Source organism: Aptenodytes patagonicus, chromosome 5 (assembly GCF_965638725.1).
Source record: "Aptenodytes patagonicus chromosome 5, bAptPat1.pri.cur, whole genome shotgun sequence".
In the NCBI taxonomy this organism is placed as follows: Eukaryota; Metazoa; Chordata; class Aves; order Sphenisciformes; family Spheniscidae; genus Aptenodytes; species Aptenodytes patagonicus.
The window spans coordinates 148418-163973 of record NC_134953.1 but is presented as its reverse complement, the minus strand read 5'-3'; the positions used below and the strand labels follow the sequence as shown (position 1 = coordinate 163973).

Here is a 15556-nt window from a genome sequence, read left to right as displayed (position 1 = left end):
AAATTAAAGATCTAGGATCATTCAACATACTTAATGAGTTCAGGTTTTTTTCCCCCTGATTAGAAAGGAAGAGTATGTCTAACACAGCTGCAAAGCCTCACTGACTATTCATAGGGTCATGTAAAGCTCTGATCTACAGAAGCTGTAAAAGGAAACTAGCTGCTTCGCTGTGTGAGTCTTCACTGTCAAAACAGAGCTCAAATTGACAGGTCCCAGTTGATTTCCCTCCCCAGCCTCCATTAATTACAAGGCCTTTTAACTACTACATGCACATGAGGGGTGGGAACAACTTAGCTGCTCCTCCAAGATTTAATTACCAAGCTCACACCAACAGTGACCCAGCTTGGCTCGCTTTCACAAAATTCTGTTCGCTAACACAGCCGGTTTCCACCACAGCAGCATCTTCCTGCTGCATTCAACCCAGGAAAGCAATTACTGGTGGAAGTGGGGAGAATATCTCCTATCTGTCTTTTCCTCTTCCCATTCAAGCAAGAGGTAGGCACAGCTGGTCACCCACACAACTAGAGCGCTGTTGATGGCAAGGAAAACCTTTGCAACCTTCTGGATGGGCAATCTCCATATTGATTCTCTCTCCCCCACTTCTCAGATTCTCTCCTTATAACTCCCCCAAAAGGTAGGGTACAATGCTCAAAAGACTCTCAAATGACTAATGTACGAGCCTGACTTCCAACAGCACGCTTTTTCCCTCCTGAAATACACCCATGGCTGGTGTCTAAAGTGGACTTGGGCAAGAACAGGCACACTGATGGCAGCTCAGCACCCTGAAACCGGTTATACTTGGGAGGGTGGCACACAGGAACCCATGCCATCTCCAGGCCAGCAGCCATTTTACTATAGGCGATCAGGCCCAGAGCCCTGAGGTAGAATTAGTAGCCTTGGTGGGTCCAGCTTCCCTGACTCAACACATAGCCTATAAAACTGCTAAATAGTGGAGGAGGGGGACCAACTCAGTCCACGTCAAACATAGGAATGCATTCGGAAACAAGAAACAATGCAAATAATTTCATTTTCATCTTTACAGCATGCTCTTGCACACCCTGCACTCTGCAAGACCAGCCAGCAATAACAACCCCCAAACAAAAGGCAGGGAATAATATGGATTGAAAAAGCAAGCCAACACTGCTCAGCCCCTCTGAACAGTGCATCCAGTCCAACTGCAGTTCTTTTGAGAAAATACTGCTCTGCAAATGTTCAAAATGAGCTTCAGGTAACAGCTTTATGGGTCTCAAATTGCAACACGATAAACAGCATGTACAGAAGCCACTACAGTTTATCAGGAAGGATATTAAGACCTTCTGGTAGACAAACTTCAGCAAACACTTAGTCAGCCTGAATTTACTATGTGATCCTTCAGTTCTCTGCTCCAGAAGTGACTAGCTCTTGGCTTCTTCATACAAGCTGTGCTAATTCCTGAGTATGGCTTTTGGAAAAGACAGAAGGGAACTCAGCTGAGTGCCAGCTCAAAACTCTCATTTGCTGTTTTACTTACAGTTTTCTATTAATTCTTAAAAAACAAACAAACAAAAAAGTTAGCCTCCTGCATAGGAGAGGTGAAGAACCAGCAATAAAGGCTGCTAAAAGAATAATTCAGAGCTGTGAACAGAAATCAATAAATAAATTGGAGATCTGTTCAGTCACCACCTTCCAGAGCTGAGGAGAAATAAAAAAAAAACCCAATTAAAAACCATGCATCTGTCTCCCAATCATTCAAATGGGAAGTGAAGGACAATCATAGGGCAAAAGTTGTCAAGAGAAAGCAGATCTTCCTGGATGACCTTTTATGGCTGATCATATAGCGATTAACTTACAAATAAAATAACCCAAAAGTCACTATATTATAAACCATTGGTTCTGGTTTTACAAAGCAACAGACCTCTCTCCTCATTGGTCATCTCAGCACAGTTAGCATTTGATTCATGAAGCTGTGTCTCAGGTTGCCAAGAACAGAGCTGCTCCTTAATTAATAATAATGAGCACTAGCTCAGGAGCCTCACACTTGGCAGACCCCAAAGGAGCACCAGCTGAAGCAGCAATCTCAGTGGGCAACTTTTATTCAGCCAGAAGCAGAAACACAAAGAGATTAGTAAGAGATAGTGTTTACAAAAGATGCATTAATCATCTTTGATGTTCATCCATAATATCACCAGCATTGTCAAAAATAACACCTTTTTGGGTTTTAGCAAAGCATTTAGTATCACAGCCCATGAAACTACCTGAAAGTGATTGCATCCATAAGTTTAACAGCCACAACTTGGTAATAAGCTATCAGTAGTGAGCAAGTTCACTGTAGCTGAGAAATAAAATGCATTTGTTTTTCTGTGGCAGAATCTTGTGGAAAGGAGGAAAAAATTAGGCCACTGCATGAGGAAATAACATGATGCGAAAACATTTACACACAAATACAGAGTGAAAGTTCATTGAACACTCACATTAGGCAGGAGTCTTTCCACCTTCTGGTTTAGGACACCCAACATCAGCTATATTGCATACACCAGATCACTTGTTTGCAGAATTAAATCCACTAAAGCACAGGTGGTTGATGCTAGGTCAGAATTTTGTCTCTAGCTCCATCCCCAGAGATACACCAGCAAAAACTCCAAGCCTACCACCAAGCTGACATTCAGCAGTCTGCTTGGCTCAAAGTGCTGGCACCCAATTGGGAAAAGTAGCATCTTTTGATCAGGGGACTCATGTTGGTAAGCTCTTCAAGAGTCTGTAAGTTCCTACTTAGCCGGTGGTGAAATAAATACAAATGTCACCTGAACGATCGATGCTGTTAAAAGTAAAAGTAAACTGAACTGGCTTCCGTGAAGCATCTGAAGCACCAGGACAAGAAAATGAAAACCATTTTCTTTTTCAGAACTGAGCAACTTTTTTTTCATTCCCATTATTTAGAGGGGGAAAGTAACAGCCATTTAAAAGTGCCAAGAAACCTTTTGTACCTTTCAAACCCCACATGAATCAGTACAGTAACACACACTGCTAATCCTTTCCAACAATCTGTTTGTCCTAGCCTGGTTCAACACCAGGTGCTTCAGCTGTATGTTTTAGCTTAAAAACCTCTGCACAAAGCACCACATGCCTTGAGACCATGGGCCTGAAGCAGCTCTTCCAGGAATACCCAGGACCACTAGCAGCCATTTATTCACAGCCCTTTCCACAGTGCAGATGGGTTTTTCCCACCCCCCTTCCCTTGAGGGGAAAGACCAAAAAACTCCCTTTGCTGGATTCAGTCTGAAAAAATGAATTATTCTTCAGTAATGGTGCAAAGCACTACTATCCTGAGAAGATATCACTGATCTAGCAATAGAAACCGTGTTTGCCGAGTACCACGTTGTATTTCTACAGAGCTTACACCTAAGGCATAAAGCATACCGTTAAAATTAACATACATTGTCATTTAAGAGTGATTTGTTTGCTATGGGGCAAAATAAGAATACCGTTTTTTCAGGGAAAAGAAGCCAGGAAAAAAATTCTGAATAACCACTAAAAAGCAAAAGTTGTATGAGAATGTGGTGACAGGCTAACATGAACTCAATTTACTTGAGGGTTCAAAGGGAAATTTTCAAACAAGTTGCATTTTAGGAGTCATTAAGAATCTTCTCCTTGTGTACTAGAACAGAACTGCTAGGAAAAAAAAAATAAAATGGTTGAGTCCAAGGTTTCCCTGAGCTACAAATCAAACAAACAAGCGAGTCACGATGTAAAGCCCCAGGTCTAATACATCACTAAATTCTCTGAAAAATTTTTTGCTTGTATCAGTCCTAATTCAGGGCAGTAACATGTAATTCATAAATTCTTCTAACCTTAATTCATCCTCGCACTACTTGTAGAAATGTTATCTTTAAATTCATATGATCACAACAGGCCTCAAGTTTCATAAAAATAAAATCCACGTAATTAAGTTTTGCCCCCAAATTTGTTCCACATTAAATATTCTCACAGGATTTCAGTGCATCCTCAGTGGTAAGCAAATTAAAATAAGTTCTCAAACATGTTCGTAACTCCTCTGCAGCATGGAAGGCTTACTGCAGCGGGGCTGCTCACTGCTATAACCTCCGCATATCAAAGTGCAAATCCTAACAAATCAACAGACAACTGAGACTGCTGGGAAATTAAATATGGTAGTATAAGCATGCAAGACAAGTGATAGCTTCCATTGCTCTTCCATTGCTGAAGGTCTGATGAGGAAGCATTACCTGCTGGATACTAAATTCAAGGAACCTTAGGAGTGAGGTTTTGGTTTTGTTTGGGTTTTTTTTTTGTTTGTTCGTTTTTTAAGATGTAACAACAGTATGCTCAAGAAATCAGGCTTATTTAAAGACCACTGAAAACTGAGGACCCAATAGCAATAGTGATTTCTGATTATTTAATCTACACTATATATACTAAAGTTTATGCACTATTAGGGAAGAAAACACACATACATTCTCCATGAGTTATTTTCCAAAAGTGACCACCAGCACAGCAAATTGAAGAGAACACCTCTTCCCAGGCAGGAAGAATTTTCTCTGCAGGCTATGTTTGTACACTGAAAGAGCAGCTAAAAACTTCTACAAGGGCTTGGAGTTGCAAACACATTTGCACATTTAGTCTTTATCTCCCATATCCCTTGCGGATTTCCAACCTGAGCCGTCTGTGAGCTGAATGATAAATACAGCTGGCTGAAAAAAGACAAGCCTGTCACAGAGACCGAGCAGGGAAAACAACTAAATTATTCCAGTTCAAGTTACGCAGCTGCTTCAGTTGAGGTTTTCAATGTCTGTTGTACTTCCTCCACCTCCAAATAGATGATTGCTTCTTTCAACTGAGCAGTGTTGCTCCTGCTCACAGAAACTAATAAATCAGTGTTGCTTAGTTTGGGGCTGGCCCATCAAAGCAAACAGGACAGGGTGAGGAGACGACTAATCTGTATGCTGGTCAAAAAGACATAGCCCCACCAATGCCTAGGAAGGTGTTTTGACATATAGAGAAATCACATAGACAGAAATTACATGGTTATAAGCGTGCAGTCTTTCAGCTGCTTGCATTGCACTGCCCTCTGCTGTTTACAAGGGCAAAAGTCCAGCCTTCTCTCTGCACTAAAACGGGGTGGAGGCAAGAGCAGAAGTTTTCGCTATCAAAACAGAGGAAAATATGAGTTCTCCTTTAAGCTGATCTGAAGAGGGAAAGGGCATAGATGGAAGTATGTTTCCATGGGATTTTTCCCAGACAAAGCATGTCATCTCGCTTGCTCTTATCCACCTGCTTTCTATGCATTTGCAATTAAAATAACAACACTTAATTCTTGTCCTTTTCTGGCAGTAGAGCTCCAAGAGAGTGCGTACTATTAGACCTTGTTATTTACCCTCCAGACACTGACTGAAACACATTTGCTAAGGCCTGCAGCTGGTACTCAGTTTAGAGCAGTTAGCAAAATGTAGGGGCCCATGCTCTTACTTACACTAACAGCTGAAAAGCCCTTCTACACCATTTATCCTGCAACCGTTAGTATATTTCTAACAGCCCTCCCCAAATTTTTAGTTTAGTTTGTACCTACACTAGTCACATTCCAGGATAAGACTCTAGAAAACATAGAAAACACAGGTGATGCAGCCTTCTGTGTCAGCAGTGTAAGAGATAGAATCATAGAATCATTGAGGTTGGAAAAGACCTCTAAGATCATCGAGTCCAACCGTTGACCCAACACCACCACCCACTAAACCATGTCCCTAAGCGCTTCATCTACTCGTCTTTTAAATACCTCCAGGGATGGGGACTCAACCACTTCCCTGGGCAGCCTCTTCCAATGTTTAACCACTCTTTCAGTAAAGACATTTTTCCTCACGTCCAATCTAAACCTCCCCTGGCGCAACTTGAGGCCATTTCCTCTCGTCCTATCAATGTATCAATTACATCAATCAGATATAATACTGCAGTGTGAAAATAACCTCCATGACCCTTTTTCTCCTTTAAAAGAAAGACATTTGTATGAAATCAGACAATATTACCTAACAGAATAATAACTGTCAAAGATAATCCCTTGAGAAAATTAACACCCTCAAAGTAGCTCAAAAATAAGTGTCATTAGAAGCAGATTTTAAAGGAAATACATATTTTGCATGTATAAATACAAACTACAAATACACAGTATTTTTTCAGTACTCTGCATGTCCCAGAAATGCCACACACAGAGCTTTCAACAGCCATTAATGTAATGCACACACATAAACCTTAACTAACTCTTTTGAAGTAAGAAATCGAATGCCAGCATAAAATGCACAGGAGTATTATTAGCAGAGAGCTTGCGTGTCATTAAGCTTCCCTGCATGGTAATACCAAATCTGCAACAGCTTATAAGCATATGGTTTGAACATCATAGACTTTCTAGAAACGTAAGTTCAGATCCTGGCAGGATCAACTCAGCTTGACAACCTTCTGCTGTGTATCTTGCAGCAGTAACTGCTTCACTACTACTGTTTGACACAACATCTCACACAAAGGGCTCTCACCTGTGATTGGGGGCTTCTAGGTTGCTACCATAGTACAAAAAAAAATACACAGCGACAGCCCACAGAAATTACAGAGCAGAACTTGAGAGGGTTTATAAACGAGGACTGAACTCAGAGTTGCCTGCACTAGTCTGAATAACCTAGAAGCTGGTTGCTCAAATCACTTTACCAAAGGTAAGTGGAATTAGAAAAAAAATATCCCACAAACTCACAACTTTTTGTATAAACGTAATGTATACCTTTGGGATCCTCCAGGAAGATGGGGACACAGGTTCCTACTACCCCATGATACTGTCAGTGTACTGTTTGGGATACATATTCCCACGAGAACTTCCTTACAGGGCTTCAGAGAACTTGTCCGCTGTGCTGCATGCAACTCACATAGAGAAACTATTCCCTCTCATTTACACGTAAGGAATTCCTGCAAACAGCTGCTGTGGAAACCTGTTAAGATGGAAATCGCTGGAACTGGTAGTGATAAAATAGTTCCAATAAGGTCTACAAAACTTGCCTTGCAAAGAATTACTTTAAGGGTTTTTTGGTTTTTGTTTTTTTTTAAACTGAGGTTTGTATATAGCTCAGGCTTTTGAAGACTCCTAACCAAGCAAATGCAGGAAGATTAATATAACGTTCAAGGAAATAAGGGAGGATTTGTTTCCTCAGGGAATTTTTATCATGCTGTCAGCATAGAATCATGTAAGTCTTGACTTCGCTAACACTGGTATTATTCTCATTTTATATATGAGGAAACTAAGGCACAGAGATTAAAGATAGCATGGGATAATTAGTACAGTTTGTCAGAGTAGCAATTAAAATGGAGTAGAGAATTGTAGGAATCGCTGGACTTATATTACCAAGCACTGAAATCTATCAGACTAAGTGATCCAAGTCTTCAAATGCTCATAGGTTTTATAGGCATATGCTCCTGATATAGCTAAATTAGCGGTATTGACCATCCCTAGATTTGCCACTGTATATGCACTATTCCATACTGATGATCGTAAGAAAATTAGGGAAATTTACACAGGCTGATTTTCAAGGGTGTGTGTCTAACTGTAGCACCCAGAATAACAATGTATCAGGTCTCTTCAGAATAAAATCTAAAAAATCGTTTTGATTGGAGAGGTATTAAGAGAACCACATTCTGCAGAATGGGAAGCTCCACTGAAATCTAAAGGTTTCTCCGAAATTGCTGCATTTCTATGGAAATTTCTGAAAAAAAGAAAAAAGCAAGTAAAGTAACTGTTGGAGCATCCCATATCCACAACTGTTTTTAAATACCTGCCAGTTTGGGCTATTTCAGAGGCTTGCATTGTAACAGGCTGTAAAAGCCAACCTCTGTCATGAAATGCTTTCAACCATTGAAGTAATTTTCAGAGGCTGTGATGGAGGGAAGCATTTTATTTAAACAGCTTCGAAGTTTTCAGATTTTGCTCTGCTTTGGAGTAACCAAATTCAAAATCACTCTTAAAACAGAGTTTCTGATCTGTTATGTAAGGCAATTACTTCTGCCTTTAGCTTCATGCTAAGACTCCCACTATATTCAGTGAGGACTAAGCAAGCACAGAGCTACTAGACCTGAGGACTCTTACTGCCTGCGGTTTCACAGAAAACAACTAGAACTCCTAACAGAAAATCCCCCTCTTACCTTTCAGACTGACTGATTAGCATTAAATACTTGAATAACTCATTTTTAGAGCTCTGGCATTTATGTTCAATGTCCTCTGCTACAAGCCAATTCTCATTTGAAACAGTAGCTAATATTCATAACCTAGGGAAAGCAGCAACCATATGAATCTGGTTGATGTTATGCATGCTTCAGTATTAACTGGTCTAACTAGTTCAGCTGCATCCAGTCGTGCTCATAAAAAGAAACCATTCCTGTACAAGGAAAGGTGCCAAGGGTGTTGATTTTGGGTTGCAAAAGGGAAATGTCAGAAATTTCTCATCATCTAATACTTTCTCCTCACATGTGATATTCTGCCCAATGACAGTAAAGCAGATCTCTTCCAGTGTGAGGAGACCATTGCTGTCAGTCCAGTCAGCAGAACATTGCTCATCACTGCCACAAGGCCTTTGCCTCTGGATGGGAGGGCAGAGAAGACAGGGAAGCTGCGAGTTACAGCTTTTAGGAACGCTATGTACGTACTTGTTGCATCAGCTGTTTAACATCCGATGATCACATCAATAGGATTAGACATGACAGTAAGACAGCCTTGTCCATCAAGTAACAAAGATCACACTTATCCAGCAGAACTGCAAGACAGGAGGATCCACAATATGTAACTACCTTTTTGGGCCTCAGTTGAGGAAGGTACCTAAAACATGTGTTTGAAATTGGAAACCCTACACAGGAGTTCCCCCCACCCCCAGAACCTGTGAAAGTCTTCAAAGATCATCCTGAAGCTCAAAATAAAACCTTAGGTTAAAGTCTGCCTGCAGCATTTTTTAAATGCCCTTACTTCAATCTACAGGATTCTCCCTTAGCAGTCCCCAAATTTTGCTAGAAATTTCAAACTTGAACTTCCATCTACTGAAGCAGGTCAGATGAAATTAGTGGAGCAGATTTCCTTTTCTTTCAAGAATAACAACCCATTTAAACCATGGGCAAAATACTGATATACAATTAGGAGCTTTTTATGAATGTTTACATGTATGTATACATTGCATTGATTTGGATTCCTGTGGGGAAATAACTTTCTCAAAGTAATCTCTTAGGATAATAATTTTAAGTAGTTAATTACATAAAACTCCATGAAATACTTCTCTCCTCAACTGTGCATTAGGGGTAAAATAACATACCTTTAAAAACTAGCCACATCAGTCCTTGTTCATGTGGAAACAATACACTAAATTGTTTAGCTTTTCTATGTGTCTTTTTTCCCCCTTTTCTTTTTTCTTTAGTAAAAAAGTCTCATGCTAAAAGCCTGCAAGTCTCTTGGAGAAAGACAATTCCATGAGAAAGTATCTTAAGCATAAGCATAATCTCCCCCCCCCCCAAATTTCCTGTCTACAGTCCTGTAATTCTGCACAGTCAATGGCTTAAAAAAAACATACATGAAGTGAACAGTCAGGAGAAATAGATACTTATTAGAATTATGACTTTATTTTTATTCACTAGAGCAACATTGAGGAAAGGATTTTTACATACAGGTTTTTAAATCAACTTTACAAGCAAATTCCAATATACAGTATTTACTCTGGCCTGGGTTAAAAAACAAAAACAACAAAGCAGATAGTAAGGGTACCTCCTGTTTTAGCTAGTATTGAATTTAAGATTTCACTGACACTGGGATTATACTGGTTTTATTGTGGTGCTTTTACAATTAAGTAGGCAGTGAGCAGCTTTACCACAACAGTGACTGAATTTCCTTGATAGCATAGTTGTAAGATTACTATACTGAGACCAACCACCAGGATCATGTATTAAATCCACTCTGCTCAGAAAAAGCCACTATAACGGGATAAGAAATAGCTACGGAAGCCCAATTCAAGAACAGATTTCCATTTGTATGGCAAGAAAAATATCCATATTAAGAGGATTATGTGCTGTGCAAAAACAGAAATACTTCCCCCCCAACATGCAACCTATCCAAGTTTGACACTTTAGAATGTGCATATGGTTGTGACATGCAAACAAAGTAAATCACGCAAATGGTATTCAGTTTCCTAGCATCGTTACAACAAATCAGCATTTAGATCAAGGATGAAATGAATTTTACTGACCTATGATGCAGTCTACTTGCTATGTCTAGTCTCACCGCTATGAGATTTAAGTTGAGGAACCCACTCTTTTTGGAACTATATGAAAAATTCAGGGCCATTTCAGATTTTCAGGGCCTTTGTGATTATTTCAAGAAAGTCTAAGAGATAATATTGCACTTTTCTCAAACAAAAACATATGCTGGGAACATTATTCTTTCAGAGCTATGCTAGTCGTAGGGAAGTTTTGCCATCGGCCTTGATTGGCAGTAGGAAGCGCTAGCTTCAGGGAAGGTAGTAATCTGGCTGCATCATCAGTGTTAAAATTCCACAGTTTAAAGTCATTGCACAACAAAAACTCAGTACACTATATGAATATGTTTAAACATGCTAGAGTGCATATCGATTCTGTGAAAGTGATGTGAAGATACCTTGGAAACAGCAACACTAGCAGGGAAATTAGTTTCAAACAAAAGCCACACACAGCAGGAGGCATCTAGATTATTTTAGGCACAACTCCAAGCAATAAAGCTTATTTAAAGTGCAATTCTGTTTTTTTCTTTTGTGTTTATTCACTTGTTAAAATGCATAATTGCCTCTGTACACACATACTGAACAGTAGTTTAATACTTTTGTGAATATTGCACAAAAGAATGAGAAATCAAAATGAAAAAAATGGCAGTAAAAGTTTTAGAAACCTAAAAAAACCCTGAAGATATCAAATCCTTTAATCTATACATTTAGGATAATCTGCACCAGTACTGATGATATATCTGCACCTTCCATAAGGTAGGTACGTAACCTGAAAATACTTAATCCCATTTGACAAGCTCTACACAGTGCCCTCTTATCCGTCTCCCCCCAGCCCCCATCCTTCACTGAAGTGAAGCTTCAGACTTCACTACTTTTCTTCCAGTTGCCCATCTACTGACAGGCTTTGCTCGTACTCTGGACCTACTATACATGCAACAGAGCCTTCCCTCGTAAAGTCTGAAGAGCCAAAATACGTAGTTGTCTTTACAGGGATGCGAGGTTAGCAGCTGAATGCTAATACAATTCAGGCTAGCATCTGTCTCATCCGTGATCAAATCCTACTGTCTCCAGCTCAGTGTCTCACTGATCTGTCAGAACAAAATGGGGAAATGCTGTAACAAAGAACACAATCTACTTACACAGCTTTAACTCAGAAAAAAACCCCACAGAATAAATGTATTTTTGTTCTTCTGGGCCAAAAAATTAAGATCTTCCTTTTTATGAAAACCCTGATCATATCTTTGTTTTGTTCCTTAATTTTCAGTAAAGGTGCAGACAGATAGATATCTATAGTTTTAAATGTAAACATAAAAATTTTAACATCACTAAATCAGGCTGGTGATGCCTCGAATAAGAAGCAAAAAAGAACTCATGGTGAAGTATCTCTGTCAATAGCATTAAGCGAAAATCATCTTTTTACACAAAATCATATACAACTAAAAATAAAACCAGCTTCTCTTCAAGGAAAGTAAACTTAAAAAACCACCTTTCATAGAAATCTATATGGACCGGAAAATGAACCGGGAATCTGATCATTCCCTCAGCAGTTTTTAAGCTCCTGAGAAACAGTTAGCTGCCAGGAGCTAGTTTTGGGGAATATAAAAAGTTAGGGGGTTTTTTCTTATCAAAAGTAAATGCTTACACTGAAGGCCATCTAATTCAATGCTTTTCAAGGAAAGAAAGAATTTCTCCTGGAGAATAATTGTTAGAGCAATATTGAATTCTATTTATTTTGATCCTATATCAACTGTAACAATTAATGTTACCCTTGTTACTTCTTGCTTACATTGTCTTTGCCCCAGTTAACAGGGAGTCCTCCTGCAGGTCTCTTATTTCAGATTGATATAAGCAGTTCTGAAATGGAACCTCCCCCCTACCCATTTTCCCCCCCAAGCTTTTCATTTTTCCACTTCATTGTCAGTTAAAAGAATTTACAGTGTGACAAATCAAAAAAACTTTCTTCAATATTAATTATGTACTGAGAAATTCAGGTGAGATGATTATATTTTTTCCTTCTCCCATCCAACTAAGGTCTCCATCAGGAGACCCCTAGTTAAATGGCTTATATTACAGAAGTTTATTACTGAACTTATTTATGAAATGTCTATACCTATTCACTTTAATTCTCTCAAAGAAAATACTGTAATATGTCCACATCCTATAGCCAAAGCCTAGAACACTATGTTTCATTTTACTGCCATTACACGCTGTTCAGGAACAGACTTTGAGCAAAGTTATTGCAACAGCCTTCTGCTGCTGATTTTAAAACCAATTCAAGAACAGAAAAAAAAAAACCCAATTGGTAACATCCAAGAGACGGTGATGGGAAAGAAGGGAAGAATTGGAGATGGGACGTAACATTAAGTTTCTGGAAAGCTTCACTGGATATTTAACTTACAGCACGTGGGTCACGGTCCCCTAGTTGCACCAGGATGGGCATATATTTCAGACCACTTTCAGAAAAAATACTTCTCCTAGAGAGCAGAATTTTTTTTTTTTCTTTATTTCCCCAAAAAGCTCCTTCCCAGTTATCATGCACTTCTTCAGAAATTACAAAAAAAAAAATTTACAAAAAAACCCAAAAACAAAATACACATCTCTGAAAAACTCTTAAGAGTACCAGCTCTGGATTAGGACATAATAGGATTGCTCAAAGCAAGTAAGTGGGGTTAATTTTTTTTTTTTAAATAGTTGCTTTTTTAATACAAGTTTTATTCTGTAAAATACTTTCAAATCCTTACATATATGGCAAAGTTTGTGCAAAATTTCAAGTCAGGTACTTTTGAGTCTTTCAAATATTAAACAGAAACCAATAAATACAAGTAGCACAATAAAAATTAAAAAATATTAATTAAAATGCATGTTGTGCAACCTCGACATGGGTGTTATGGACCCCTTAATTCCCAGAGGCTCCGTACTTATCAATTCATAAGAGCCTGTATTGGAAGGTTTTGCACAAGCATCCTTAGCACTGCGTTTCAACAATCTACCCGGTAACGTGTCTATTCAACACAATAAAAATCATACCACAATTTTTTAACAAATGATGATGTTTAAAAGAGAAGATTCTTTTCACCCTGTGAAATCTGCTTATTGTCTGTGAACAGTGAAAATGGGATAAATAAAGAACAGAGCAACTTCAGATTACAGCAAAACAAAACAACACAACCCACCCAACCCATCAGATTAAATAACATTAAATATGTCAGTCTTGAGATAATGATAAATACAAGGATTTTTGCATAGGCCTCTGGAATACAGAGTCAGAATTATGGCCAATAAAACATCTGCTAGTAAGTCTAATTTTCCACCACTCTAACCTAACGAGTACTCAGAACCAAGTAGTTAACTGAATAGTAATTTCATTGACTAATAAATCAACAGAGGTAAGAAATTATTTCTGCCATCCTGAAACACATAGTGCAGCATTCTGGAATTTGTGGTCACCACAGCCTTCAGTATTTGCTTAATTATTAAGATCATTGGGCAATACAATCTTTAATACAGACCTACGATATAATAAAACACTCCCAAGAGAAGCCGCACAAGCTCATGAGCCTCAGACCGTACCAGGATGGAGTATGCAAACACTAAAGAAAGATGATATTTTTAATATTCACTCAGGATTTGCAGGCTGTAGATAGAGCAGCCTCAAAGGCAGTCAATACACAGGAAGTAGTTTAATGTATGGCATCATTCAATGAGATGTAGGTATGTTCTCAATGTGTCTTTGGTTTAGGGAGGCGGGAATGCCGATTAGAGGGTAAACTATCCCCAGCATGCAAACCGGTATTCTGTGTTTGCACATTTTCCTTTCTCTGTACCAGTGGCTTTGGGATGTTAGTCTTCAAACAGGTGTTTTGAGGCTCTGCAGATACTGGCGTGGATTTCTGACTGCTCATTTGCTTAGATTTAACAAAAGACATAGTTGGTGGGCGAAGTTTAGACACTTTCTGACTCTGTTTACCCTTTAGGTTATCCTGACCAGATGTTGGCTGTAGCTGAGTCGAACTACTTGATGGTAGAAGCTCAGGTTCCTTGGAAGCAGCGGAATGATTTGCAGATTGTGTAAGAACGGCCATTGTTGGAGGCACTAAAGCATTTGGGGGCTTTGCGATTCTTAAAGTCTTTGGCCAAGAAGCCTGGTTTGTGAATGAGGGCTGACCTTTCACAGCTAATTCAGTATGCACCTCTCTAGCATCAGCTCGCGTAGAGGTCTGGAAACAGGAACGAGGTGGTAATGTACCTTCTTTATTACTAGCCACCTCTCCAGGGTCTTCAGTATTCTTATTTTTCAAATTTTCCAAATATGATGCATTCTCATCTTTTATGTTTAACTGTATGCTCAAAGTGTTTACATCACTCAGGCTATTTGTGAGAGAGACATTTGCAGCATTTTGATTCTGATGATTGCTATTTTCATGCAGACCATGTTTATGATATTCACTGTGGGCCTCGATATGTGGCATTTTTATTAGTTTTCCCTGGGCGAGGTCTGTGGAACTGGGAAGGCTGCTGGAAGGCTGTAGTACTTGAGGCTGTTAAAGAGAAAAGAATACAGCAATATATTAGGCAAAGAAAACACCAGATAACGTTCCGAATCCAATGTGCGCTGACTGGATGCTTGATAAGGGCTGTGTATCTGTTTTTTTAAAATCAAAACTTTGACTTTGGCAAAACAGGATGGTTCATGGGACATGTACAAATGTGACTTGTAAATTAAGTGGAAAAAATATACTAGCACTGAAATACACAACAACGTAAAGACAAAAAAAGAAACTGATCAGCTTAAAAAAGAAACATGAAAGAGGCATGGTTGATGGTTTCACCTAAATCTGCAGGACAGCGTAAGAGTGGCACATGAGTACTGATCAATTCTGATGCAAGTGCTTAAGAAACAAATGCAACGGCTATCAGACTGTATCCATCTTTTAATTTCTATTCACTGCATACTCAAGTTAACTATCCCAAACCCTTAATCAATGTTCTATACTGTACAGGCAGGAAAGGAGTTTAATGGACCACATGAATTTACAATACATTTTCCTTGCCTTAAACAAGGTCAGAAAATTTGATACAGGTATGTTGTAATTAGGCTACTGACTAGACTTAGGTAACTTTTATCTTGAATGGATTTCAAATGGGCTGATAAAGAAACCATCTTCAACAAAGCAGTACAACAGAGTACACATAAAGCCAGAGATCGTATACTACTACACTGATAACCAAGGGATAAAGATAACTTAATGAAGATTTTACATTTTATCAGAAGATACATGTCTGATCAGACAAGTATCAGACAAGAGAAT

General features: G+C 38.9%; 1 protein-coding gene across 6 annotated transcripts in view; it reads right to left on the bottom strand.

The window, feature by feature from the left end:
- Positions 1-9596: 9596 nt before the first annotated feature.
- Positions 9597-15556, bottom strand: part of CCSER2 (coiled-coil serine rich protein 2) — an 80100-nt gene continuing 74140 nt past the window's right edge. For 4 of the 6 annotated variants that reach the window (XM_076338280.1, XM_076338279.1, XM_076338282.1 and 1 more), the window contains one exon: positions 9597-14785. In XM_076338280.1, coding sequence (XP_076194395.1) covers positions 13967-14785 — 819 coding nt within the window. In that variant the 3' untranslated portion in view covers positions 9597-13966. The remainder of the gene's footprint in view (positions 14786-15556) is intronic. The other 2 variants (XM_076338284.1, XM_076338283.1) reach the window with 2 other exon arrangements.